At 34.7% G+C, this 22,767-nt stretch overlaps 3 protein-coding genes across 7 annotated transcripts in view; 2 read left to right on the top strand and 1 right to left on the bottom strand.

Annotated features, from left to right (window-relative positions):
* Positions 1 to 19,730, bottom strand: part of kst (spectrin beta chain, non-erythrocytic 5 kst) — a 49,420-nt gene extending 29,690 nt beyond the window's left edge. For 3 of the 4 annotated variants that reach the window (XM_017907594.1, XM_017907596.1, XM_017907595.1), the window contains exon 1: positions 5,107 to 5,241. In XM_017907594.1, the coding sequence (XP_017763083.1) occupies positions 5,107 to 5,128 (22 nt within the window). In that variant the 5' untranslated portion in view covers positions 5,129 to 5,241. Of the gene's footprint in view, positions 1 to 5,106; positions 5,242 to 19,496 lie in introns of those variants that run through there. The other variant, XM_017907597.1, reaches the window with a different exon arrangement.
* cag (DNA-binding domain-containing protein cag) lies at positions 12,234 to 13,664 on the top strand. 2 transcript variants are annotated; one of them, XM_017907598.1, is made up of 2 exons: positions 12,234 to 12,295; positions 12,922 to 13,664. In XM_017907598.1, exon 2 carries the CDS (start codon positions 12,924 to 12,926, stop codon positions 13,662 to 13,664), a length of 741 nt encoding a protein of 246 aa, XP_017763087.1. In that variant the 5' UTR covers positions 12,234 to 12,295; positions 12,922 to 12,923. The 2 variants fall into 2 exon arrangements, with proteins under 2 accessions (XP_017763087.1, XP_017763088.1); XM_017907599.1 differs by lacking the exon at positions 12,234 to 12,295 and adding an exon at positions 12,817 to 12,824.
* A 675-nt stretch (positions 19,731 to 20,405) lies between the features above and the next one.
* Positions 20,406 to 22,533, top strand: LOC108552899 (U3 small nucleolar ribonucleoprotein protein MPP10). The gene is made up of 4 exons (XM_017907582.1): positions 20,406 to 20,482; positions 20,556 to 21,876; positions 21,981 to 22,089; positions 22,163 to 22,533. Exons 1-4 carry the CDS (start codon positions 20,406 to 20,408, stop codon positions 22,531 to 22,533), a joined length of 1,878 nt encoding a protein of 625 aa, XP_017763071.1.
* Positions 22,534 to 22,767: the final 234 nt, after the last annotated feature.

Raw genomic sequence — 22,767 nt, 5'->3', positions numbered from 1 at the left:
ACAGAAATTTCTGGTTCTCTTCTCAAACGGGATTCCGTATAAATTGCGAGGGAGAAGTCAGAAATCCTAGGGGAATTTTCAAACGTCCCTATTTTAGTCACGTTACTGGTATATGTCGAGAACACCTCTGTCTATAAATACCGACCATCCCAGTAAACAATTTGGTTACAACATGACACTAACTGACACTAAATCTTTACAGATTCGACTACCTAACCTAAATTCATCCGTGTTACCAAAAGGGAACCAAACCTTGGTGCCATAACCTATTGTAGCAAGTATTGGTATACATACTTTTGTCGTTGATATATTAATTTATAGTAACATTTTGGTGATAAAACTGGTACCAAGTATTTCCAAAAATCTGACAGGTTAGGTTAACCAGGGTGAATGATAACGTAATTATACGTAATTACTCGTGTTTAAATATTTTTGCTTGCAGAAATTAGTTCCAATTTTTAGTATTTAGCATTGTCTAAGGCAAAACGACCAAGTTCCTGCTTTTACCCTCGTTCTACAGCTGAAAGGAAGCAGCAGTCCCATTAAGGCCCCAGTTTTTCCGCATACATACTAAGCAAGCAATTCACGTTCGCGTACACGTTTATTCGGCTGTTGTTCGGTCCTTATAAGGCGGGAAAAAATTTATGACACATGCCTGCTCGTCGACGATAGTAACGATAAACCGAGGACAATAATCTTGTCGAGTCACGAACGCTGGTAAAAAACAAAACGGTTCTCCCAGGTAAACGTCATTCGCGCTTGCTCTTTATTTACTTTGTACGCATTTCGCCACAATGCTGCCCCCTTTTTTCCCTAGTAACCACGCTCGGCCGCCATTGTCCGCGGAAGACGCATTAATTCTACTCGTAGTTTAACTCATAAAAGTCGACAGACGAGACGTTTTTATGCGAACCGATTTGAAACGGAATATCGGTTATAAAATCAATCATAACCTCAATCGCCAACTCTAACTGTTCTCGTGGATATTTTAGGTTAGGTTGTTCGAGCGAAATGCATACTGGGTCGAATCAAAGCTAGTCTACAAATGTTAACCCTTTGCACTCGAGAGGCGACTCTCGGTCGCCATTTAATCAGATTCTAAAGATCGTTATCAATTAATATCTCGAATTTAAAATTGCCCAACGACGCGTGGAATATCGAGATAAAATAATTCTACGTCTTATTGTTAATTTACACTTCTTATTTTCCATTTTGAAAATATCGTCGACTTTATGACAGGAAGTCTTTGAATTACTATTTTTCTGAAAGGAAAAGGGTTAATCCTTTGCATACGTATTTATATTTGAGAAGGCTACCAATCAACTTGAAATTCTTTTCCATATTCGATCAAAATGAAAACATTTTTATGGGAACACATTATTGTACAATTTAACTTGTCGATTTAGCAGAAAACAATTAGAAAAATACCCGAATTTAATATATGTATAATAATAAAATGTAGGATAGCGATTATATGGTGACATACGAGTGGAAAGGGACATACTTGGTCTAAAAGTGATAATAACATTTTCAGAATCTTTTTATCTATTATCTAATTACTATCTAATAGTACTATCTCTCTACTATCTAATTACTATCTAATATAATACTGTCTAATATTATTTTAAGTTCTTGGATCATTTTCACATCTTCGCTATATTGTCGTGGATATCTTTGACATGATTAAGCGCATGATTGTTTCTAGAAATAAAAAACGATTGAAACAAAAAGTCCTCGAAGAAATGAATCATAGTTATTGAAGTTCTACACGTTCAAGCTCGAACAACGTGCCTTATCGTCGCGTTGCATCAATAATCAAGTCGCATGCACCTTATCGTTCCAGATAAATCTGGATTGAATGGTTTTGTTTTCTCGTGGAAAAAAATGTTCGAGGGATATTGTTAATAAAGATCGAATAAAATAAGTAGTTTATTTACAACACGTGATTTCCTATTTCTACGACGTGGGAGCGATTCTCTTTTTTCTCAGCGAGATATCATATCACGGGGACGCGGATAACGCGCTAAATTGGTCGAGCACAGCATAGCACAAATTCTCCATTCACTTGATACAATTTTTATACTTCATACGATCCTTCATACCTTCTACAATTATTTCTTTATCCTTTCTCTTTTATATGTTTCAACCGTTTTCTAAGTTTTCCAAAATTAAAAAATATGAAAGTTGCCTGTTTCTCCGGAAAAAGTGTGCAAAATACTTTATTGGGTAAGACAGAGATAAGATAACGAAGGTAAAAAAAATGGCGAAATTCAATTCGAGAAAGTAGTTTCATCGTTAATACATTCACCACTTGTTAATTAGTTTACTAATGAATTTATAATTAATTATAATTTATCGATATTAACTTTAATAAATCTGATACTTATAATTTTTAGTTTTTAATTGTGATGTTCACACAATTAAATATTACATGCATGCATGTAAGGAGGATGTTAAAAAAGGCTATTTTTGGCGTTGCCTGGAAAAGAAAAATTTCTTCGGGAAAAATATGAATACAAGAGTATTTAATTTTAGGGATTTTATGCAACAATGTATAGGAATTAAATAGGAAACGTCAGTGTCGATTACAAACTGGTATATACAGGGTGTCCCAATACGGTAGTACAAATGAGGAGGGAGTGATTCTACATGAAAAAACAGATCGAAAATAAAGAATAAAATTTTTTCGTTCGAAGCTTCGTTGTTGAGAAAATCGACTTCGAATATTCACAGAGTGCGCTAGTATATTGATGGTCCATCCATTTTACTTTGTTAGCCAAAGATGGATGCCAAAGACGCGCACTCTACGAATATTGGAAGTTGATTTTCTTGAAAACGAAGCTTCGAATGAAAAAATGTTATTCTTTATTTTCGATTTGTTTTTTCACGTAGAATCATCCCCTCCTCGGTTGTACTACCTTTGCTGGGACACCCTGTATTTGATCTGTCTCATTTTCACATATTTCGATTAATTTTTGACGACTATCCCATCAATTCTCGGCAAAGTGATAAAGGAATTGTTTGTTCCTAAGAAGATGCTTTTAAAAGTCCTGAAGGGGCAATTTATTGAAGGGAACTTTTTATTTAAACAATTTAAAGAAGAAAAGAAAAGAAAAGTCAAAAGTCACAGATTATTACCAACAACAATTTATTCCGGTATATCAAATGCCATTTATTCAGTATATCCCTCACTATACTTGCTATCTAAGCAGCCGATTACTATTAATTGAGCATATAAGTAAATACGTTCGTGTGCAAGTATACGGCGCGTGGTGTCGTTGGAAAACATATTCAATAAGAGTGCTCATTATGTTAATGCAGCAATGGTATCTCGAAATTGATGTTTGCCGAGAGGTTGGTTTTCATTGCAAAACGACTTGCTAATTAGCGCGTGCTTGCCGGTGAAAATGTGCAATTTGTAGACATCGTTGTCACAACTTGAAATCCTGTTTTTTTTCTTAAGTAGCAACAATTTCAAGAATTTCTAGGTTAATATCTAGAAACTACGTTTCAATAATGCACCGTTCTAACTTAAAATTTGTTCAGCACTAGAGGTAACGATACGTGCGACTTGTAAATTTAACTCCTTTTGAGGTTAACTTTCGTAATAAAAACTCAATGAAGCTGGTACTGAAATATATAGAAATTACGTATGACATATCACTATATAGAATTTCAAATGTAAGCCAAGTTTAACCTAAAACCATTCACTGTCGTTGCAACCTAACCTAAAATACCAACGGACTACAATACCGTTAATATCGCGTGGATCTTTTTGCTTGAAAGAATCTAGTACAAAGGAAATTTATTATCACGAGGAGCAAAAGGAAGAAACAAAAGTGTACGAGAGTAAAAAGCAAAGTATCTACGCCAATGAAGAAGAACAGCAACCTCAGTGGTTAGCTCGCGTTCGCGTTGAAAAGCGTGCCAATAGTTGTCCGCGTGCAAACCGAGAGGGCAATGACAAGCAGGTAACATCGTAGATTTGATTAGAGTGCTTAAACTCTGTCTCTGTCTGAAGCTGTCCATCGCGTTTCTAAGCTGCTAGAAACCATGTAACGCGATTGTAACGCACGCGCGTGTATACGTTTGCGGATTCCTCGAGCGTAACCTCTGCAAACACAAACACGCGCGTTACTCGTAGTTTTCAGCAAACCTTACTTCTGCGTTAGTCGGAAGTTTCAGATAAATCGAACAGAGAATTCCGTATCCTTTCCGCAACGTATGTTTGCGAATTAGATATAAAAGCGCGTTTTTAAAAAGATGAATGTATTTATAGGTTATGCAAGATATAAGATATTCGATAAGATATTACGATTATCAAAGATATATCTTTGAAAAAGTCGAAATGGTAGATTGCAGAATGAAATCGAAAAATTATTATTGTTCCAAGAAACAGTCATGAAGAATTTTGAGGTTAGAGTACAAAATTTTGGATTCCATTTTAACGGAACTTCGTAGAACATTTGAAATTAGAATAAAATATGAACGATAGAAGAAACATTATTTTTCATGACAATTTCTGGACAAAATTGTGTAATTGAACAACTTTGAATTTGACTCGAGGTGTATAAAATATGATTCGATCGATTATAGAATTGATCGAGCTTACAATTAGTCAAATTTCATGGAAAGATATATGTTTCTACGTGTGTTTAAAACGTTACGTAAAAGTTGTTCAAACACAGAAGCACAGTGGACCCTGATCGAAAACATGGCTCGATTAAATCGAAGCAAGAGCAGCTCGAGTCGACGATCGGCTAAACAGCAAACGACACCCGTCGGGCTCTAATTACATGGAATGCGTGACGAGACTTCGATAGATAATCTATCTGCTCAGATAGGCCAGCACCCAGGTATAGTTATTTCGACATCTATCTTGCACTGTAAAATATTTACAACCCAGGTCATAATTTCTATCGATAAAAGGATAAAAGGATTACACCAACTGTCCGATGTCTAACAACGTCTAAACCTAATCAATGATCTCTATCTTGATTCTAGGCAAGAATTTCCTAGAAACAGGATCAACTGACTCAGCCTAACTCTATCTCGTATGATCTACTAATCGACGAATCGAATGACTGGTAATTCAATTGAACGTACCATAGTAGTAACTTTGCGACATGGTCCTTTCGATTCGTTAATGGTCGACGATCCAGCGATCCCTTGTCATGACTTTTCACGTTGGGGTAAAATCGGACGAGAATGTTGGAAAACGTTTGGACGTTCGCGAATGGCGACACAGAACTGATTCAGCTGTTAGCTTAAGACCACTGACTGTCAGGGATTCTTATCGCATATCACGAGCGTGTTATGTCCACCGTTCTTTTATGTAGTAGAAGCTAAGTACCAGTCGCGAAGTACACTACTACTCATAAGTATCTGGACATATTGTTCCATTTGCTGTAACATGCAATATCTGAACCTCTCTGGAATGTATAAATTAATGGCAAATTAATTAACGGAAATTCTACTGCCCTTTTATATCGATATTAATATTTATACTATTTTACTTGCAACGTGTCATAACCTAACCTTACTATTTTAGATCATACTGTTTGAATTAAAGTCGGTCGCTCTATCAATGTACAGAAGCCTTTATGTGAGCTTTAGGAATTAAGAAGCCTGTGTGTAAATAGTTCCACAAGGTTGGGCGATTGGTGTCAATTTTGATGCTGAATATCAGTGACCAAAATGATTTTTGATCATTTGTGTTGATGTATATTCTAGAATACAGCTAGAAAGAGCATAAGAAATAAAATTACTGCAATCTTTTTGAGTTTAATTTCGTAATTAAATTACATCCTGCAGAAGCAGTCTAGTATTTACATACTTTTGGGTGGTAATGTACTTCTCAGTGGCGTAGCAATTAGTGCATTCGCCAAAATCGCTAATTTGGGTTTATGTAAAATCGAAGTTGGTGGTTATAAAAATAACGCTCCTTAGGTATTGTTAATTAATAATTAAAAATAATTAAAATTTAATCGTTTAAATGGTCCTGAAGCGTGAAATAAAATGGCAAATATAATTCCAAGTTTCTATATACACGAAGAAAAAAAAAAAAAAAGAAAGAAAAACACTAGAAAAGATATCAAACTTTCTAACAATGATAATTTTCAGATAATATTTTGTGCATATTTCAAATTGCATCATACATTACTTTCACATCACACGATATATTTATTTCTTAATTTGTTGGTTATGTTGCGAATTTAAAGATTTTCATAGAATCAGAATTAATGTCAGCAATAATAGTACGATTATAAATACTTGAATGAAATATGCTTATAAATTTAGATGAGACACGCTTCTCTCGCGAAAGTATTAAACGAGTATCGTTTTCGAATTGATTAGATGATCGCCTGTACACAAATTGCGATGCAATTATGCAGTCGCGCACGAAGCATGACGTTCTTATAGGGACGCTAGCTACGTAACGTACACGACGTTAGAATGAAATTTCCATAAAATTAATCGACGTATGACCGTGATAGAGGTTCGAGTAATTTTCAAGGAAAGAATTCGTGGATCGATTTGTAATTATCTAGGTGACTAAAATCGTTTTAATCAGTTTCAACGAAGGAAAATATGTCACACTGTTTACCGAGAACGAGTCATTGACAACATGATAGAAATCTGATGTCACTAGATCGAAATAAATTCAGCGAATAAATTTTTACGGTACGAACTTGTCGTCACCTTGTGACGTAATCGGCAAACACGCTGAGTTACTGAAACGTCCGTCGATACGGCAGGAAACGGATGAATAGTTCCGGAAAATTCGACAGTCTAAACGAAACGAATATTTTGCAAATTTCGATGCACTAGTGTCAGTTGTGTCGAATAATAACTTGTACACGTTGTGAGCGATTTAGCGTGTCTCTGTGAAATCTTTGACGTTTCTAGAGAATTTGTCAATATTCTTTATATCCGTAATAATTATCCACAATTGTCGACGTTCATTCATTCCATAAGATCGACATAATCGATGACTCGAACTTATTCTCGACACTCACGAAGATACCTCGAATTTATCAACGTTTACCAACATTTTCGAAATTTCCTATATTCTCGGAATCTTCCACGCCGCCATTATTTTTAAACTTTTTCTTATCCTCTATCGATTATAATTTTTTTTTCTTTTAACAATATTTTAAATATCGCAATATTTATAGAGCTATTTATCGCACGGCATATATTCCGATTATCGATATCGAATATTGTTATCGGTCAAGAAAAGATTTGCTCTTTAATGGCTATGTTATTCGGCAAATTACGTCAAACTTTTTGATACCTGGTCCGATGATTACCTAACCAAATTAACGGTGATGTTGTGAGTCATGAATCCATCTTACCATCGCTTTCTTTCATCTCTTGATAACGATGATGATCAAACAGTTTCGATAAGCATTAAAAAAAAAAGAATGAAAAAAAAAAATACACTCACGAAAATACTTTCGATGTAATGTAAAACGTACATTGTTTCAGGCTATTATTTATTTTTACGCTTCCAGTTTCCATTTACTTTCAATTAGCCGTTCACACGCGGCATAATAGAAAGTAAAACGAAATCCAAGATGAGCCACCCGTTGCTTTTGCGTGCATCGCGCAAGATTAATTGTATTTACAAATTCTATGGGGAAATCTACGAATTAATCTAGAGACTTAACTACTTCCTTCTCGATGTTTACAGGTAACGCGTCGATTTTCACTTGCATTAACTTTCATCGTTCGGCTTCGACTACAGTAGACACTATGAGCTCATTTATTCGGCCGACGAATAGGAAGTTCGAGATTTAACCGGAAGCACGCTATATGCGCCGGGCCACAGCCACATAGGGACGTCACTGGGTTGCAGCAATAACTCAGATAGGGCTGAATGCTTTTCGTCATCGATTAAAGATACGAATCGTATAGATAAGTCATATTTATTTCGAATCGATAAAAACAACCAGAATATTACATAAAATATATTTTTGTCAGATATCTTTAATCCAGACACGTAGCCGCTACAAATTTCCCCGAATTTTGTAGATAAAACAGATTTGAAAATCGTTAGTGAAAGCGGAATAAAAATTGGGTATAATCATTTTCGAGTACGAGGTAAGGTTAAGTAGTTATAAACACGATTGTCGAACAATTACATAACAAAAATTTCTCTGGATACCCGATTACTCTGTAATAACGCAATTAAATATCTCGCATGATATACCGAAGCTGCATACCGACGAACGATCACCAACATTGTAACCAACAAAGATGCACGCACCTACCACTCTTTTCTTACAACAAAATACCAAGGGGATAACTCATTCGACAAATAATTGGTCATTTAACTTACCGACATAACCTCAAAAGCTTGCTCGACATTTTATCTGTACCGAGTAAATTGTTCTGTTTATCTAGCATAAAAAAAATCACTAGAAATCTCCCTAGGCTAAACCAAAGTATCGAAGAAGAAAATAAAGAAGTAATTTCAAAGATTAGGCATTCGATGAACTTAGAAGATGGCTGATTAGTGCCAGGAAATACGAAATTGCCCCGGAAATATGGTGTATATAATGGCGGGACAGGGAAGACCGTGGCAGAAGAGACCAGGTGAAATCTGAACCGTATTATTATCGAGACCCGTCCCGACTTAGCACGAAAAGAGACACCGACGTTCTATTGACACTGATAGCCCGAGCAAACATTCATCCGGCGTACTACATGCGCATGCCAAAGGGAAAAGAAATAAAGGATGAGGCAAGCTCTAACAAGTTCAAACCATATGACGACACGGCTATATTTGGTCACAGACTAACATTACCGTCGATGAGTCGCTTGGATGGTTGCCTATATTTCGGTAGCTGTTTGTCAGGCAACTACCATTTTTGACCACGAATTGAGTAGTTCGTAAAGGAACCATGATTATGTGACGAAATACTCCTACATTTAACGCGAACGTATCGCATTTGTAGTGGTACGTGTTGCACATATAAGTTGGTTTTATGTTTGTGGTTAATTACGACGAAATATGAAAAGTCCCTAGGAAAGTGTGGTTATGTATGTTCATCTTACGCTAGATCGAAGAATCGCGTGGTAATGCGTTTAATACGAGAGTAATTGGAGTTTATGAACACTTTATTCCCATTTTTAGGAATTTCAGTGCAATACACTGATAATGCTGCGATATTTCTTGCTCTTTGTAAATATATCTTATTTGCTATCTAATATTTGCAGGGACACCTTTTTTCTTTGTTATATATTGGGATTATGGGTTTATAACTGTAAGATAACTATGGTATATATATTCTCTTTTAAATTCTTCTATTACTCAAGGAAGGTATACCTATCTTTGAGTGCTTCACTAGAGCGACTAATCGACTAATGAGAGGGTGTCAAGAGGGTACGTACTGCGCAGTTTACCTAACTAGGTATCAAAGTAACTAAGGTCTAAATCTAGGTATTAAACTATTCATTCACACCTTGCATCCTACGTTGATCTTTGTATATAACTAAACTTCTTCAACATTATATAAACTAAAATACGAGTATAAATAAGGTATATAGTACTATGTAATTTTGAAAGGGACTGTATTACGATAGAAATTTTAGTTCTTTTTTAGTTTACCGAGGAATAAAATTCAGCGAACAGGAAGGAATATAATCTTTTTACGATGTGCCATATGCTAGCCCTTCGTTCACCGGTTTGGCATAACAGTTCCTTACCGGAAGTGCTTCTTTATTATAGAAAGCAGAACAATGCTGCTACTATGTGAATGAGTCTAAGACGCCAAAATACATGACGCACTGAAAATGACCGAGTTGAATAAAAAATACCGGTTCTCGAAAAAAGAAAATACTAAACAATACATAACCTCTAAACAAGCTAAATGACGTAGTCAGTTACAATAGAAATGATTTGACCTCGAAGTTGACAGTCTTTTGTAAATTTCTGTTGCTCAAACGAAAGATAACGCCGTTGTTTGACGTAATCATATTCTAATTTAGAAATGAAATCACTTCGGAACACGTTTTATGGTCCTAATCTCGTTGAATATTACTAGAATTCAGTCGTATAACTGATAAGTTAGCAGTGTGAACAAAAATGCAGTTTGATTGCCCTGGTTTACATAATTGTTTTGAAACTGCAATAGACTGATTATTTTTATCATTTACATCATCATTAATTAGTAAAGCGGTTAGAAACACGATTACAAAGCGATTATTCTTATCATTTTTGCTCGAAGTGGTAAAAGTATAATTTTTGTCGCATTTCCGCCGAAGGTTCTAGCAATTTTTCGTGCGAGCACTAGTAAACTAGATAATAAAATTGCATTTGACATTTACATAACTGCGAAATGTTTCATCGCGAACGAGCTGTAATTTATTTAGCCAGACAATTCGTTAATCCAGATGACATCACTAGCTTCTCAGAAGTTTGCACATGTTGTCGACATTTAATTCCAATTTCACGGCGTCATTGCAAGCCCGACGAAGATGGCATCGCAGTATCTGATGAAGCGACGCAAAGGATTACTTCCGGTTTACGACTTCACCCGCACCTAACTGAATCACTGTCATTCGCGATAAATTGATGGATACAACGTGGAGAAGTTCTTAATCTTCGAGCTTTCATATTTTACAAATCCAAAAATCAGAACATTAAAATTTTTAAAAATTTGAACATCGAAAATTGCCAGAAACTTGAAAATCAAAAGTTTCGGAACTTTGAGAAACGAAAATTTCAAATATTTCAACATTAAAAAATTCAAATATTTAAAAATTCGAAAATTTGGAAATTTAAATACTTGGACAAAATTTATGCTTTACGAATGATTGACATTCTCGATGAAAAATCGTACCGTAGTCATAATATTCGTGCAATACCCCATTTATCGTGAACTTTGTAATCGTTCGAGTTCTTGCTCAATTAAGAAATAACGACCTCGTTGTTGGTTACAGGAAAATACTTATTACGATAATCGTAGAAGGTAAAATAATTACTTTACGCGATCTTCCATGTCGTGTCACTGACATTCACCGTCAATGAAAAAAGAAGCGGTTTACATTTTCGATTTAATGGATAAAGTTAATAATAACCTTTCGAAAAATTTGTACAAGGATCATCTATAGAACGCTAGTGAGTCATTCAGTTTCCTGCAGACGTTAATTGTTAAATTATAACTTTCACGAAACAGATTGAGCAACGAGTTATATTACGTAATTATCTGTGTTCTCGATCTTGAGAGATGAGAAAAAAGGCAAACGAACGTTTCGCGAATTGTTCGCGCCATTTTATTACCGAATATCATCTTCAGAATTCAGAAACTCTTATAATCTAACACGAGAGTGATAGTTACTAATCAAACTTGTAAATATTCGATTTTATTTTATTTCGGTTCAAAGTGATAAAATGATTACACGTATCGTCCAACCTAACCTATATGAAATTTCAAAGAAGCACCTCCGACAATTCTTATCTATTTTTGCATCATCTGCTTAGTATAAAATACATATTTTAGCATATTTGAATATTTTTCACTCATCCACTGCGTTTCCTACATCCCACACTATACACTGTATATTACAACTTGCGGATCGGTCTACCTGTATATTATCGAGAACGTGACCGAATGGAACGTGTTATTTCAGAGAAAATGACTATTCGTGCACTATTTAGTTGCGAGCTTCATGGTAGGTCGCATTTCTGATCTACGCAACAGCGTAGCTTGCGGTGTCTTTTGTGACTTTTGCGTAAGCTCCCACGCATCACATTAGGCCACCTTGCATTCTGAGTTCGACGTACGAATTCACAGCGGAATGTACGTTGCAGGTATATGAATACAATGGATTGAAATTATCTAGACACGCTTCAACCAACTTATTTGAATTTCGATGAACCGTCCTTTCGAACAGAAGTTGTCAATTTTGCATTATAGGGGATCCCCCTTTTTCTCCTAGTGAGAAATTGCTCAAAATTAAATTAGTTTCAACGAAATTGAGGGCGATAATTATATAAATCTGTTTACAGTTCGATATAAAATTCAATATAAATGTGTTTTGTTACTATTTGTCAGAAACAATAATAAAAATCTGTAATGTAAATATGAATCACCGTGTATATCTTAGAATTTTGTTATTGTTGTTTTTTCTTTGGAAACATTTTTTACCTGTAATGTTTTTTATTGTGAGTACCAGAGGACGTTACGAACGAAATGTTCTTTCTCTTTCAGTCAGTGGTTAGATGACATTTTGTGTGGGAATTCAAATGTGATTGTGTTATAAAAATAATTAAATCTTGCTTAAAGTAAGTTTAATTTTTAAAACTACTATGTTTCAGTTTATTCTAGTTTTCTACGTATTGGTGAATTGAAATACTCGAAACAAGGTTAGATAACATAACCTATAAATTTTCAACTTATTAATCGGTAAAATTATATAGTTTTAATGATTATTAACACTTATAAGAATGTGTCAACAAATATTAATTAAAGGATTTAATTATTATTTAATAGATGATTCTTTTGTTATATTGTTTATTTACTTCCCTAATAACAATTTAAGTAATACAAAAACTCCCTAAATCAACAAAAAATCATTTCTTACTATAAGATTGTATAAACAGATTTATCTATTTTATTGTTTGATGTACAAATGTGAGCAGAAAATTAATTCTTTTTATTTTTACTTAAACATACTCATAGTTTATTAAAATACATGAGTCAGAGTTACTTGTTCCCTGGAAAATTGTGTTTGCAGTTGATTCAACAGAGTGATTCTTTGTTATGTCACAGTGCTAGTGATTAATTGGTATGCTGCAAATGAGAATATTACAAGTAGGTCAAGACTATAAAATTAACTATTGACCTTATCTTTAGATCTGACAATGTTATAACAAGATAAACCATGTTACTTTACATTTGACATTTGCAGGCATGTCAGGAAAAAGGAAAAAAGTTACTGTGACCATGGAGAAGAAGCTAGAAGCACTATTCCGAATCGATAAAGGTGAGCCATTGAAAAGTGTTGCTATTGATTTAGGGGTGGGCACATCAACTGTTTCTGATTGGAAAAAGAACAGAAAGGAGATTGAAGATTTTTGTGCTAAGATGGTTTCTAGAGATAGTTTAGGTAATAGGGGAACAATTAAAAAAGCAAAGAATGTAACACTGGATGATGCACTGTATGTATGGTACATTCAAGAACGTGAAAATGGCGTACCAGTGTCAGGACCTATTCTTAGAAAAAAAGCTCTTAGCCTTAACAAGAAACTAGGTGGTGATCCTACTTTTACAGCAAGTGTAGGATGGTTAGGTAGATGGAAAGCCCGTCATGGAATAAGACTGACTCTCTGTAGTGAAAGTTTATTAGAAGATGCTGTAACTAATGATACCTCAGATCGATTAATATTAGAAGATGACATTGTGACTGTGTGTTTATCTACTCAAGATGAAGAGGATATTCAAAACTCATTTAATGACAGATGTCATCAAGAAGCAACTAATGTGAATCATTTTGAAGCAACAGAGATGTTGGAGAAACTTATAACCTACTTTGAGCAACAAAGTGATACCTTGGATAATGATTTAGTGAGCTTAAGAAATTTACATGAACGTGTATCAAAGAAATATTTATTAACAATAAAAGAGGAAAACACTAGTGATTTTGTTAAATAACACTTTCAGTGTATAGTTATAAATTGTGATCTTCCTGGTACCAAACTTTCAAATGTAAATAAATTGTGTAAATATATAATATTTTTCTACTTTTGATCTATCAAGAATTATGTACTATGCGTTATATCAGTTCCCATGTACGTCATTAATTACACCAAGATTAATTATCTTATCAAGCTTTATTTTAAAAAATTTTAAGAACACAAAGAGAAAATATTTGTTCTAATCAGCTCTAGCAGAATCATAATTTATGAGGTAAGTACAATTTCTTAAATCTTACCTTCAAGCACTATGAATATATTGATACACATTATAAAATCTAAAAAATTGTGTAATATGATAAAAAAAATAAAGTAATCCAAATAAAAATCAAATTCCAAGGATTTATTATTCCCCAAAATTATCAGTATCCATTTCAAACTCTTTGCAATCATAACAAAATGGCATACCAATTATTACTTTATCTTTACTCCATTAATTCTTATGATAATAGACAATTCAAAAGAAAAGAGAATTAAATAGATATTGACTGTGTTCCATTATAGAGTCAGTTAAATCATGTAACCGACTATTTACAATAAGCAAACTAATTCATTTGCCATTGTTCAATTACCTCTCCAGTAGCTATCTAATCGATTCGATAATAACTTAATAAGATCTCAGGGTGAATATCCTCTTTGCTCTTTCTTTTATCATGCATTCCATCGTTCGTCTAGGTCGAACGTTGAAACCGGAGGATCTTCGTGGAATCGTGGCGATTCCAGTTTCCACTCCGTCGCTCTGATTCGCTCGACGAATTTCCAAGAAGCCTCTGCCTATGCCTCTACCTATGCCTCTCTAACGGACCATTGAATTTCAGCAAAATTGCGTTGCGCGTACTCCATGGCAGAGGAAAAGCTGCGATCGAGGGGATCCACCGTTAGGTTATGAAGATGCTGTAGGTTTGTGTATCCTCTCAAGCGGAAACCGAAACGGACCATTACATCAAAGTTATGCGAAAAAAATGTACATTGCACTGATCGAATTTATTTTAGTCATTGAAAAAAATTTTTCCTCACAATTTTTTCACACGTATTTTTTTTAGAAAATGTAGCAATAAGAAAGTGTAAATGTAATTACAGAAAATTGGTGTATTTTATATTTCAATTTGAATTGGAAGCATGCTATAGTGTATACTAAATCAAATGCTCAAGGTCACTGGCTACCAATTTTCTGTCATTTTCTACTTCTTTTCTTTTCTACAAGGAAGTTGTCAAATCTTGAATTTGTGTAAATTTTGTATATACAGTTAAATGTACATTAAAATGAAATTTAATAAATAGAAAATTCATTCGTCGTTTCAGAAAAAAACATGGCCGCAGTTCTATATGGAATACGGCACTACAGAGGTCGTTTTCATCACATGACAGTGATAGTACTTGAAACGAAGCTAGTTGTGTATTGATGGCGTGAAGGGGGGTTTTTTAGCCACAGTGTGAAGGAGCTGCTAAATATGCTGCTCATATATGATGCCACTAAATGAGAGCAGAATTGAAATACCCATTGAGCGAAATGAATGGCGAAAAGTGAAATGAGACCCGGTCGGTATTACTTTTCTGTTTGATCATAGGAGAAGATACATCGAATGATAATGACTCGTTTCACCATGTCGAGTGGTGAAATTCGACTGAGTTCGCTGACCGAAATGATACGCTTTTTACCTTCTTGTTTAATGAAAGATAACGAAATTCAATTCCAAGAGAGATGTTTTAGAAAATAGGAAATGGAATGGAAAACTATAAAAATATTAATAGGAAGGAAAACTTTGTAACTATTCGGTATAATAGTCTTTTCATAGTACACTTTGCATTGTCGAAGTTATCTTTCGAATTTGTAGCTGAGAACAGGTATTGAATAATGATTTCACGCTATCGGGTCAGAGATAGCAGCGCTACAGCGGACCAATTGAAAACTATTTATTCCTTTATCTTATCATCATTCCTGCATTAATTGCACGGAATCCTAAACGTTGCAGTTACCTTTTCACCTACTAACGCTTTCCTTTCAACCTCTCTCTTACTTTTATAGCGATGATTTCTAATTTAATTAATCTAATTTAATCATATACTTATTTTAGTATAATTAGCTTCAAATCAATCGAAAAAGTCGTTTTATCAAAAATAGAGGACTAATGTTTTTGAAAGTGACTGTAATCTAAATTATGGAAGTTCTGAATCAGTCGATTTTAAATGTTAATATATTCACCTGATTGTTTATAGAAACATAGTTAATGTCAGATATGCTATTCATAAAAATGCTATCCTATGTAATTTGTTTCAATATTTAAAATTCCCAGGTAAGTATAGCGACAGGGAAAAAATTCGTACATTGATTTTTGAAACGCCTTCTATTGCATTCAACAATGATTCTCGTGATGACGTCAAAGGCGTGTAGAAAGTTGACAAGAAAAATCTACATTCCTGCATGCGTTCTGGCAGTTTTACATTCACCGTCGCGCCGTGGCCGTCTACCAGAAGAGTTCGACCGCGTGTACGCGCCAGATAAAATTCCGTTCCTTCATATCGTATTCTGTCGGCGCGTCACGACGGGTCACGTATGCGGGGCTTACAACTAATTACGCCAATGAGAGATGTCGTTTGAGATGTACGACCGAAATCTGTATCTCGTGTCTCGTATCCCTCTTCTTTATATTTTGGGACAGTCAAAACAGCTGCATAAGACATGTTACTTCGAATAAGGCATATAAATCGGCTAACAAATTTGAACGAAATATATATGTCGATATTACATTTGTTCCGTATAATTCTATCGAGAAAATTGAATTTAAAATAAATAAAGTAAAAATTTGAAAATTGAAAAATATTTATCTATGGAAAGTTTCAAAAATGATTGAAAATATAGGTTATACGTTAGCCTTAGAACAAGAAGCAAGAGCCACTACTGTCCTACATTTCGCCATTCATGTTATACCCTAAATTCCTAGTTCCATCTAGTGGCGCAGAAAAGCATCAGGGCGCTCCCTACCATCGGACAGTTGAAAACAGGTTGACGGTAATGGCGATACCCACGTTGGCACAATAACATTGCACGCGAGAATTTTTTCCGTGGTCGTTCGTAAATCTACGATTGACGGAACGCGGGAGTACGCGTTAAGCCTTGAAGTCTGTAACCGGAGTCTTGGCTTGTTCGTTCGTCTTGGGTTCCAGGACTCGCCAAGGATCTTTCTCTTTGTCTCTCTCTTTCTTTTCCGCTTCTCCGTCTGTTACAAGCGGTCTCAACGAAGAAATGAAGGGAGGAAAGGGGGGCTTTGAGAGCGGTCCAGCAACTCCCCCAGAAAACGTGTGTGCGCGCGCGCGCACGCACGAGAAACGTACATTTCGTTGGTAATACTCTGACGTTGAGCAGCGATGGGAGTGATATTCTGTTTAATTGATGTTGCTCAAGTCTTCAAATTTGATTTGAATCAATCGTATAATTTATATCATTGATACCGTACCGTAACATTGAGGTAACCTTTGGCTCAAAATATATTCTATATTATGTTCCCTGCTTGTAAACAAAGCCAATACTATACATGTATAAAGTGATTCACATATTATGGCCACAAATTATAGCTTCTGTAAGAGTTTCCATATTTTTTTTTATAATAAATGTTTACTAATTGTGTCGTATAAAATTCGACCATTTTGGAGATACGACCTTGAAATGACTTTAAGCGGAAGAATACTTGAATACGCGAGCTCTCGGGACGATGCCTAAACTGATTACATTTGCATACTAATGAGACTTCGAATCGAATATTTTTAGTTCGATTTTAATTATATCGACCAGTGTCACGCAAACATGTTTTGAAAGCAGTGTTGTTTTCTTTTGATCTGATAATTCCTTTCGGCGTTATCTCGTGTATTATATAATTCAAATTGAAAGTTTATTTTAGTATATAATCCATATTTTCTAGTGGATTAAACAATCTTTTCTTGCATGTAACGATATTTCGATGTAACATACCCACACACATGTAACGTACATTCCTATCTTTTATTTCGCTTCAGAGTGCCTAATAAACGCATAAAGAATTAGATCGATAAATTATCAATCCTGAATTAAAATAACTATTCGAAATACCACGTTTCGGACTGCATTTCAAACAAATTTACCCACAAAAGGTCAATTCCATCGCTATCTACACGCACACGACTTTCGCCCGCGAGACGCGCATCGAAAGGGACCACTGGTGGAGGGAACGCGAAAAGTATCGGTGGTGGGGGTAAAGGGAGAGGACATCTGGTGGGGGCAAGAAAAACGACTCTCCAGAAAGGGAGGCAACCATGGCGAGGAAGTGAGAAAGAGAGAAAAAACGACATCCATTGAGAATTACGGTATTCGCCGAGTAGAGGAACGGACCGTAGGCTGAGCTTGGAGGGGCTCATTAGAAACTCGAGGCACTACGACGGCGCGCGCGAGCGTAATATTATTTCCTCGTGGAACGCAGGGACTAAGGCTGATCAAATGCCGGGTACCGTTCGGGAAAGGATCGAAGTCCGCTCCAATTTCACGTGCAACGACGCCAGCGCTCCGTTATGATTGCTCCGCTCCAACAGAGAGAACTTGTTCCGACCGCGGAGGGAAAAGGAAAATCTCCACCGGTCTGGGCTCCCTTCTGTGCTTACGCGCACACGCGGTTTTCCAGCTGTCCGTCGAGCGACCTTTGCAAACGACCAGTTCTCCGCGAGGAATTCTGACCTCGTAACGGAATGACTGTACACAGGCGCACATGTGATAACGTTTCCTAGGGGGCGGGGGTGGCAGTGGTAGTGGAGACATCTTGAGGGAGAAATCGATATCGATTTTTTCGTTGGGTATAATCGTATCGAGCCGGCGTTTGAAACTTTGTAAGGTTAATGTATGGAACTGACTTCAAAAATCGCGATGAATTTTAATTACAAAACTGGAATTTTAAATTAATATAATAAATGAAAAAATAAAAATAATATAATAAATAGGTTAAGTCATGCGGAAATAAATTACTTTGAAATTAGTAATAGTGATATAAATAATGTACACTACACGTCATTATTAGGAGATTACAAGGAAAAATTCTTAAAGGATGAGACTCAATGCTAGCAGAATAATAGCTAGCAAATTATTTTAATTTTTTTTCCTGACCTTCCTAGTATTGAATGCGACCCTTTGTTTCGTCCTAAACAAGTTTCACATGCTTTACATCTCATTACTACTTTACTTGAATCTCTAATTAATTCAAGTAAAAAAAGGGACAAAACAAAATAATAAGAATAATGTTTCCACAATGTTAATAACAAAAAAGCAATAAATATATAAAAAAGGTAACACAAAGGAAAACGTATAATTATAAAAGGAATATTTTAATTAATACGACATTCATCGTTGCTAATCTCGAAAAGATCAAGGATAATCGATTCACACAACGAGTTCGCAAAGATTCTTGTGTCATGACGAAAGTAAGCCTTAAAGGAACAACAACTTTCGTATACGACTTGTGGCGTCGAAACATATCAGTGGATCCTTTACGTGAAATGTCCCACGTGACCTGCCGACCTCTGCGCGCGTAAACTTTCTGTTTGTCGACCAAACAGTTCGAGGACGATAAACAAACTCGTAAGTCTAATCTGGTTAACATGCAAACTATGAAATCTTACTTTTTCTTTCATTCATTGCATGAAATTATTACAATTTTATCTTAAAGTATGCCTTACCAACACAAATTGAACTTATGTTGGACTAGATCATTCAATAAGGCAGATGGCATAATTGATCGTTTCGTAGAAAGGTGACAGACTCTCAAGTACATACCTTTTCAACGTGTGTACGAAGCCTATCCAAAACGCAAAAGCACCTGTCGAATCCGTGGCAACACTCTGTCAAACACACTTTCTAAGCACACAGAATTCACTAAAAGGGCACACTTAGTTTTTGTCCGAAGACTTATTCCGAAATTTGATAAACACACGCGCACACGATACGAACTGAAAAACGCACGCTTTAACTTTATACTGGCGGTAGCGTGACACGCGAACCGTACCGAGGTCTGCGCCAATGCGTTTGCGGCTTCGAACTCCGAGCGGTTCTTCGTCTTGGTTCCCGCCGCCCTTCCACAAGCCGTTCTGGAGTTTCTTCTGGATCGCCCCACCCCTCCGTTCCGGTTGGTTCGCCGGCATTTAGCCAATATTGCCAACCAATCCCTGCCATCTGTGAACAGAAAATAATACTAAATTTAGTTTTTATTGATTGGATAAAAAATTTAAATACTAACTCTTAAATTATGAAATTTTAATTCTTTTCATATTTACTACAGTATTGTAATATTATTACAAATTTCAGAAATGCAGGAGAATTCTTCATAAATAAGTAATTTTATAATTCACAATACATTCAAATTTTAATAGAATTCGAATTATACTTTGTACAATAAATTATTTTTGAAAATAAAATAATTTTATATCTTTACAAAAATACTTTAACCTTCCTTTAATTTAAAATTATTAACAATTATCTGTTTTATCGTTTAATTGTGATTGTAATAATCGTTGATAATATATCGATTGATAAATACTTAAATATCGATTGATGGTACAATGTATCCACTGATAATCACTGATTTCTTTTGTATGTAGAATCACGCTAATGGTGGTTGTTCACAGGAAGAACATAACCTATCAGTTAAATATATTTTGTTACGCGTGATATAAATGTAAATACACAATGACGGATACAGAAATATTTAATAGCGTAATAAATACGATTAATAATAATACTAAAAAGCCAGAACAATTTCTAAGGTAAATATATTTTCATTATTCTTCTTTCCTAACCTACAATATTCTAAACTAGTAGAAATAATTTTATTTATAGCGTACAAAATAAAGTTGCTCTTGATTTTAAAAATTCCATAAAATGTTTATACGACTTTACGAAACTACAGTCACAAAGAAATACGAATGCATTGCCAGAGCTTGTGACAGAAGGATTTGATGAAGAACAGATCTGGCAGCAACTTGAATTGCAAAATGAGGGTGAACTTGATCACTTGGTTGCTAGAGTTTCTAAAGTTTTATCTGAAAGTAAGAGGTTGACAATGCCAATTAGTACAATTAAACCTGTACCTGTACAAAGTAGTAAACATTTATCAGAAGAGGAAGATATAATTGTAGCAGAAACTTCTGAAGATGAGGAGGAAGAGAAAAGTACTTTAGGAAAACAAAAGAAGGATGTGAAGAAACAAAAAAAGAAATCATCCATAGTAGATGATAAGTTTTTTAAATTAGAAGAATTAGATGAATATCTAACTAAAGAAGAAAGGAAAGAGAAGCACAGTGAAAAAAATGAAGAAAAATCTGATGATGAATCTGTAGATTTATTCAATGATGATGGTGATGACAAAACTGAAGAAGTAAAACTTTTGAAGTATGCAGACTTCTTTGATAGTCCACAGAGTGAAGATGAGGATCCTAATTCCATGCAACATAAAGACACAAATTATGAAGACTCAAATGACAGTGAATTAATGGATAATGATAGTGACTTAGATAATGAAATGGATATAGATAGTGAATTGGATGATCAAAAATCTTCCAAGAAAAAAGTTACATTTAATCTCACAAATGATTCTGATGAAACAGATAGCTTGGAAAATAAAAATATTAATAAGAAAGAAGATACAAAAGTTAAATCTTCTCTAGAAATGCGACAGGAGAGGCTAAAAAAAAAGATTAAAGAGTTGGAAAAAGAAGCTCTTGGAGAGAAACCTTGGCAATTAAAAGGTGAAGTTAGTGCACCAAATAGGCCACAGAATTCTTTACTAGAGGAATTTGTAGAATTTGATATTACAACTAGACCTCCACCTGTTATTACCGAGGAAACAACATTAAAATTAGAAGATATAATTAAGCAAAGGATAAAAGACAAAGCTTGGGATGATGTTGAGAGGAAGTTTAAACCAGTTGAAACTCCACTAGAATATAAGAAGAAGTTGATTTTAGACCAAGAAAAGAGTAAAGAAAGTCTATCTCAAATTTATGAGAATGAATACCTTAAACAGAAGAAAGCATTAAATCCAGATAATAATGAGAAGGAGGAAGAAGAACCAAAGTTACATAAGGAAATCCGTGAAATAATGAATTCTCTGTTCTCCAAATTGGATGCCTTGTCCAACTACCATTATACTCCAAAAATGGTAAGAGCATTACTAAAATATTTTTTCCATGTTGTACTTTTGAACTTCATTAATAATTAATGTTAATGTTTTAAATATTCATAGTTAATATTTATTTCTCTTAGGTTAAACCAGAGATTAAAATCGTTAATAATATGCCTGCAATCAATATGGAGGAAGTAGCACCAGTTGGAATGAGTGATGCTGCCTTATTAGCTCCAGAAGAAATTAAAGGTATATTTAATAAAAGATATAATCATATTTTTAATGTTACTTAATTTGATTTTATGTTTCCTCGATTTTATAGCAAAACCACGAGGTGAGTTGATTGGTAAAGCGGAAAGGACCAAAACGGATATGAAACGAGAACGAAGACGCAAGAAGATGAAACAACGAGCGCGACAACAAGCTATCGAGAAGAAAGAGAAATTAAATGCACTTAAACCTGGAGCTTCTAAGAAATACAAAAAAGAAAAGGCAGCAGAATTAGTAAAGAAATTGACCAAGAGTCGAAATATTATAAAAATGGATGAGACGAGTTTCAAAGCTCCGAAATCATCTACGGCATTTTTCAGTCAATTGCAAGACGAAGTGAAGAGTCACATTAAAGCCAAGACTGACAATGATAGTAAAAAGAAACAAAAAAATGTTCTATCTGCAATGAAATTAAAGTTGTAATTTTTGTACAGAGTTATTTAAATACAAAATATCGTATTATATAATTCACATTTGATTTTTGTAATTTAACTTTAACTCGATTTTTACTTGATTATACAGTTTGAATATAAACTTATAGGAATCCATAAATATATTCTATTTTATAGATCTTTCTTCTTTTATATGAAGATATTCCTTTAGAACTTTTTTTGATAATAAGAAATAAAGGGAAAATGATTTCAAATAATAGGGAAA

Source organism: Eufriesea mexicana, unplaced genomic scaffold, assembly GCF_001483705.2.
Source record: "Eufriesea mexicana isolate 0111107269 unplaced genomic scaffold, ASM148370v2 scaffold8420, whole genome shotgun sequence".
NCBI classification, from domain to species: Eukaryota; Metazoa; Arthropoda; class Insecta; order Hymenoptera; family Apidae; genus Eufriesea; species Eufriesea mexicana.
This window is presented reverse-complemented; position numbering and strand designations above follow the sequence as displayed.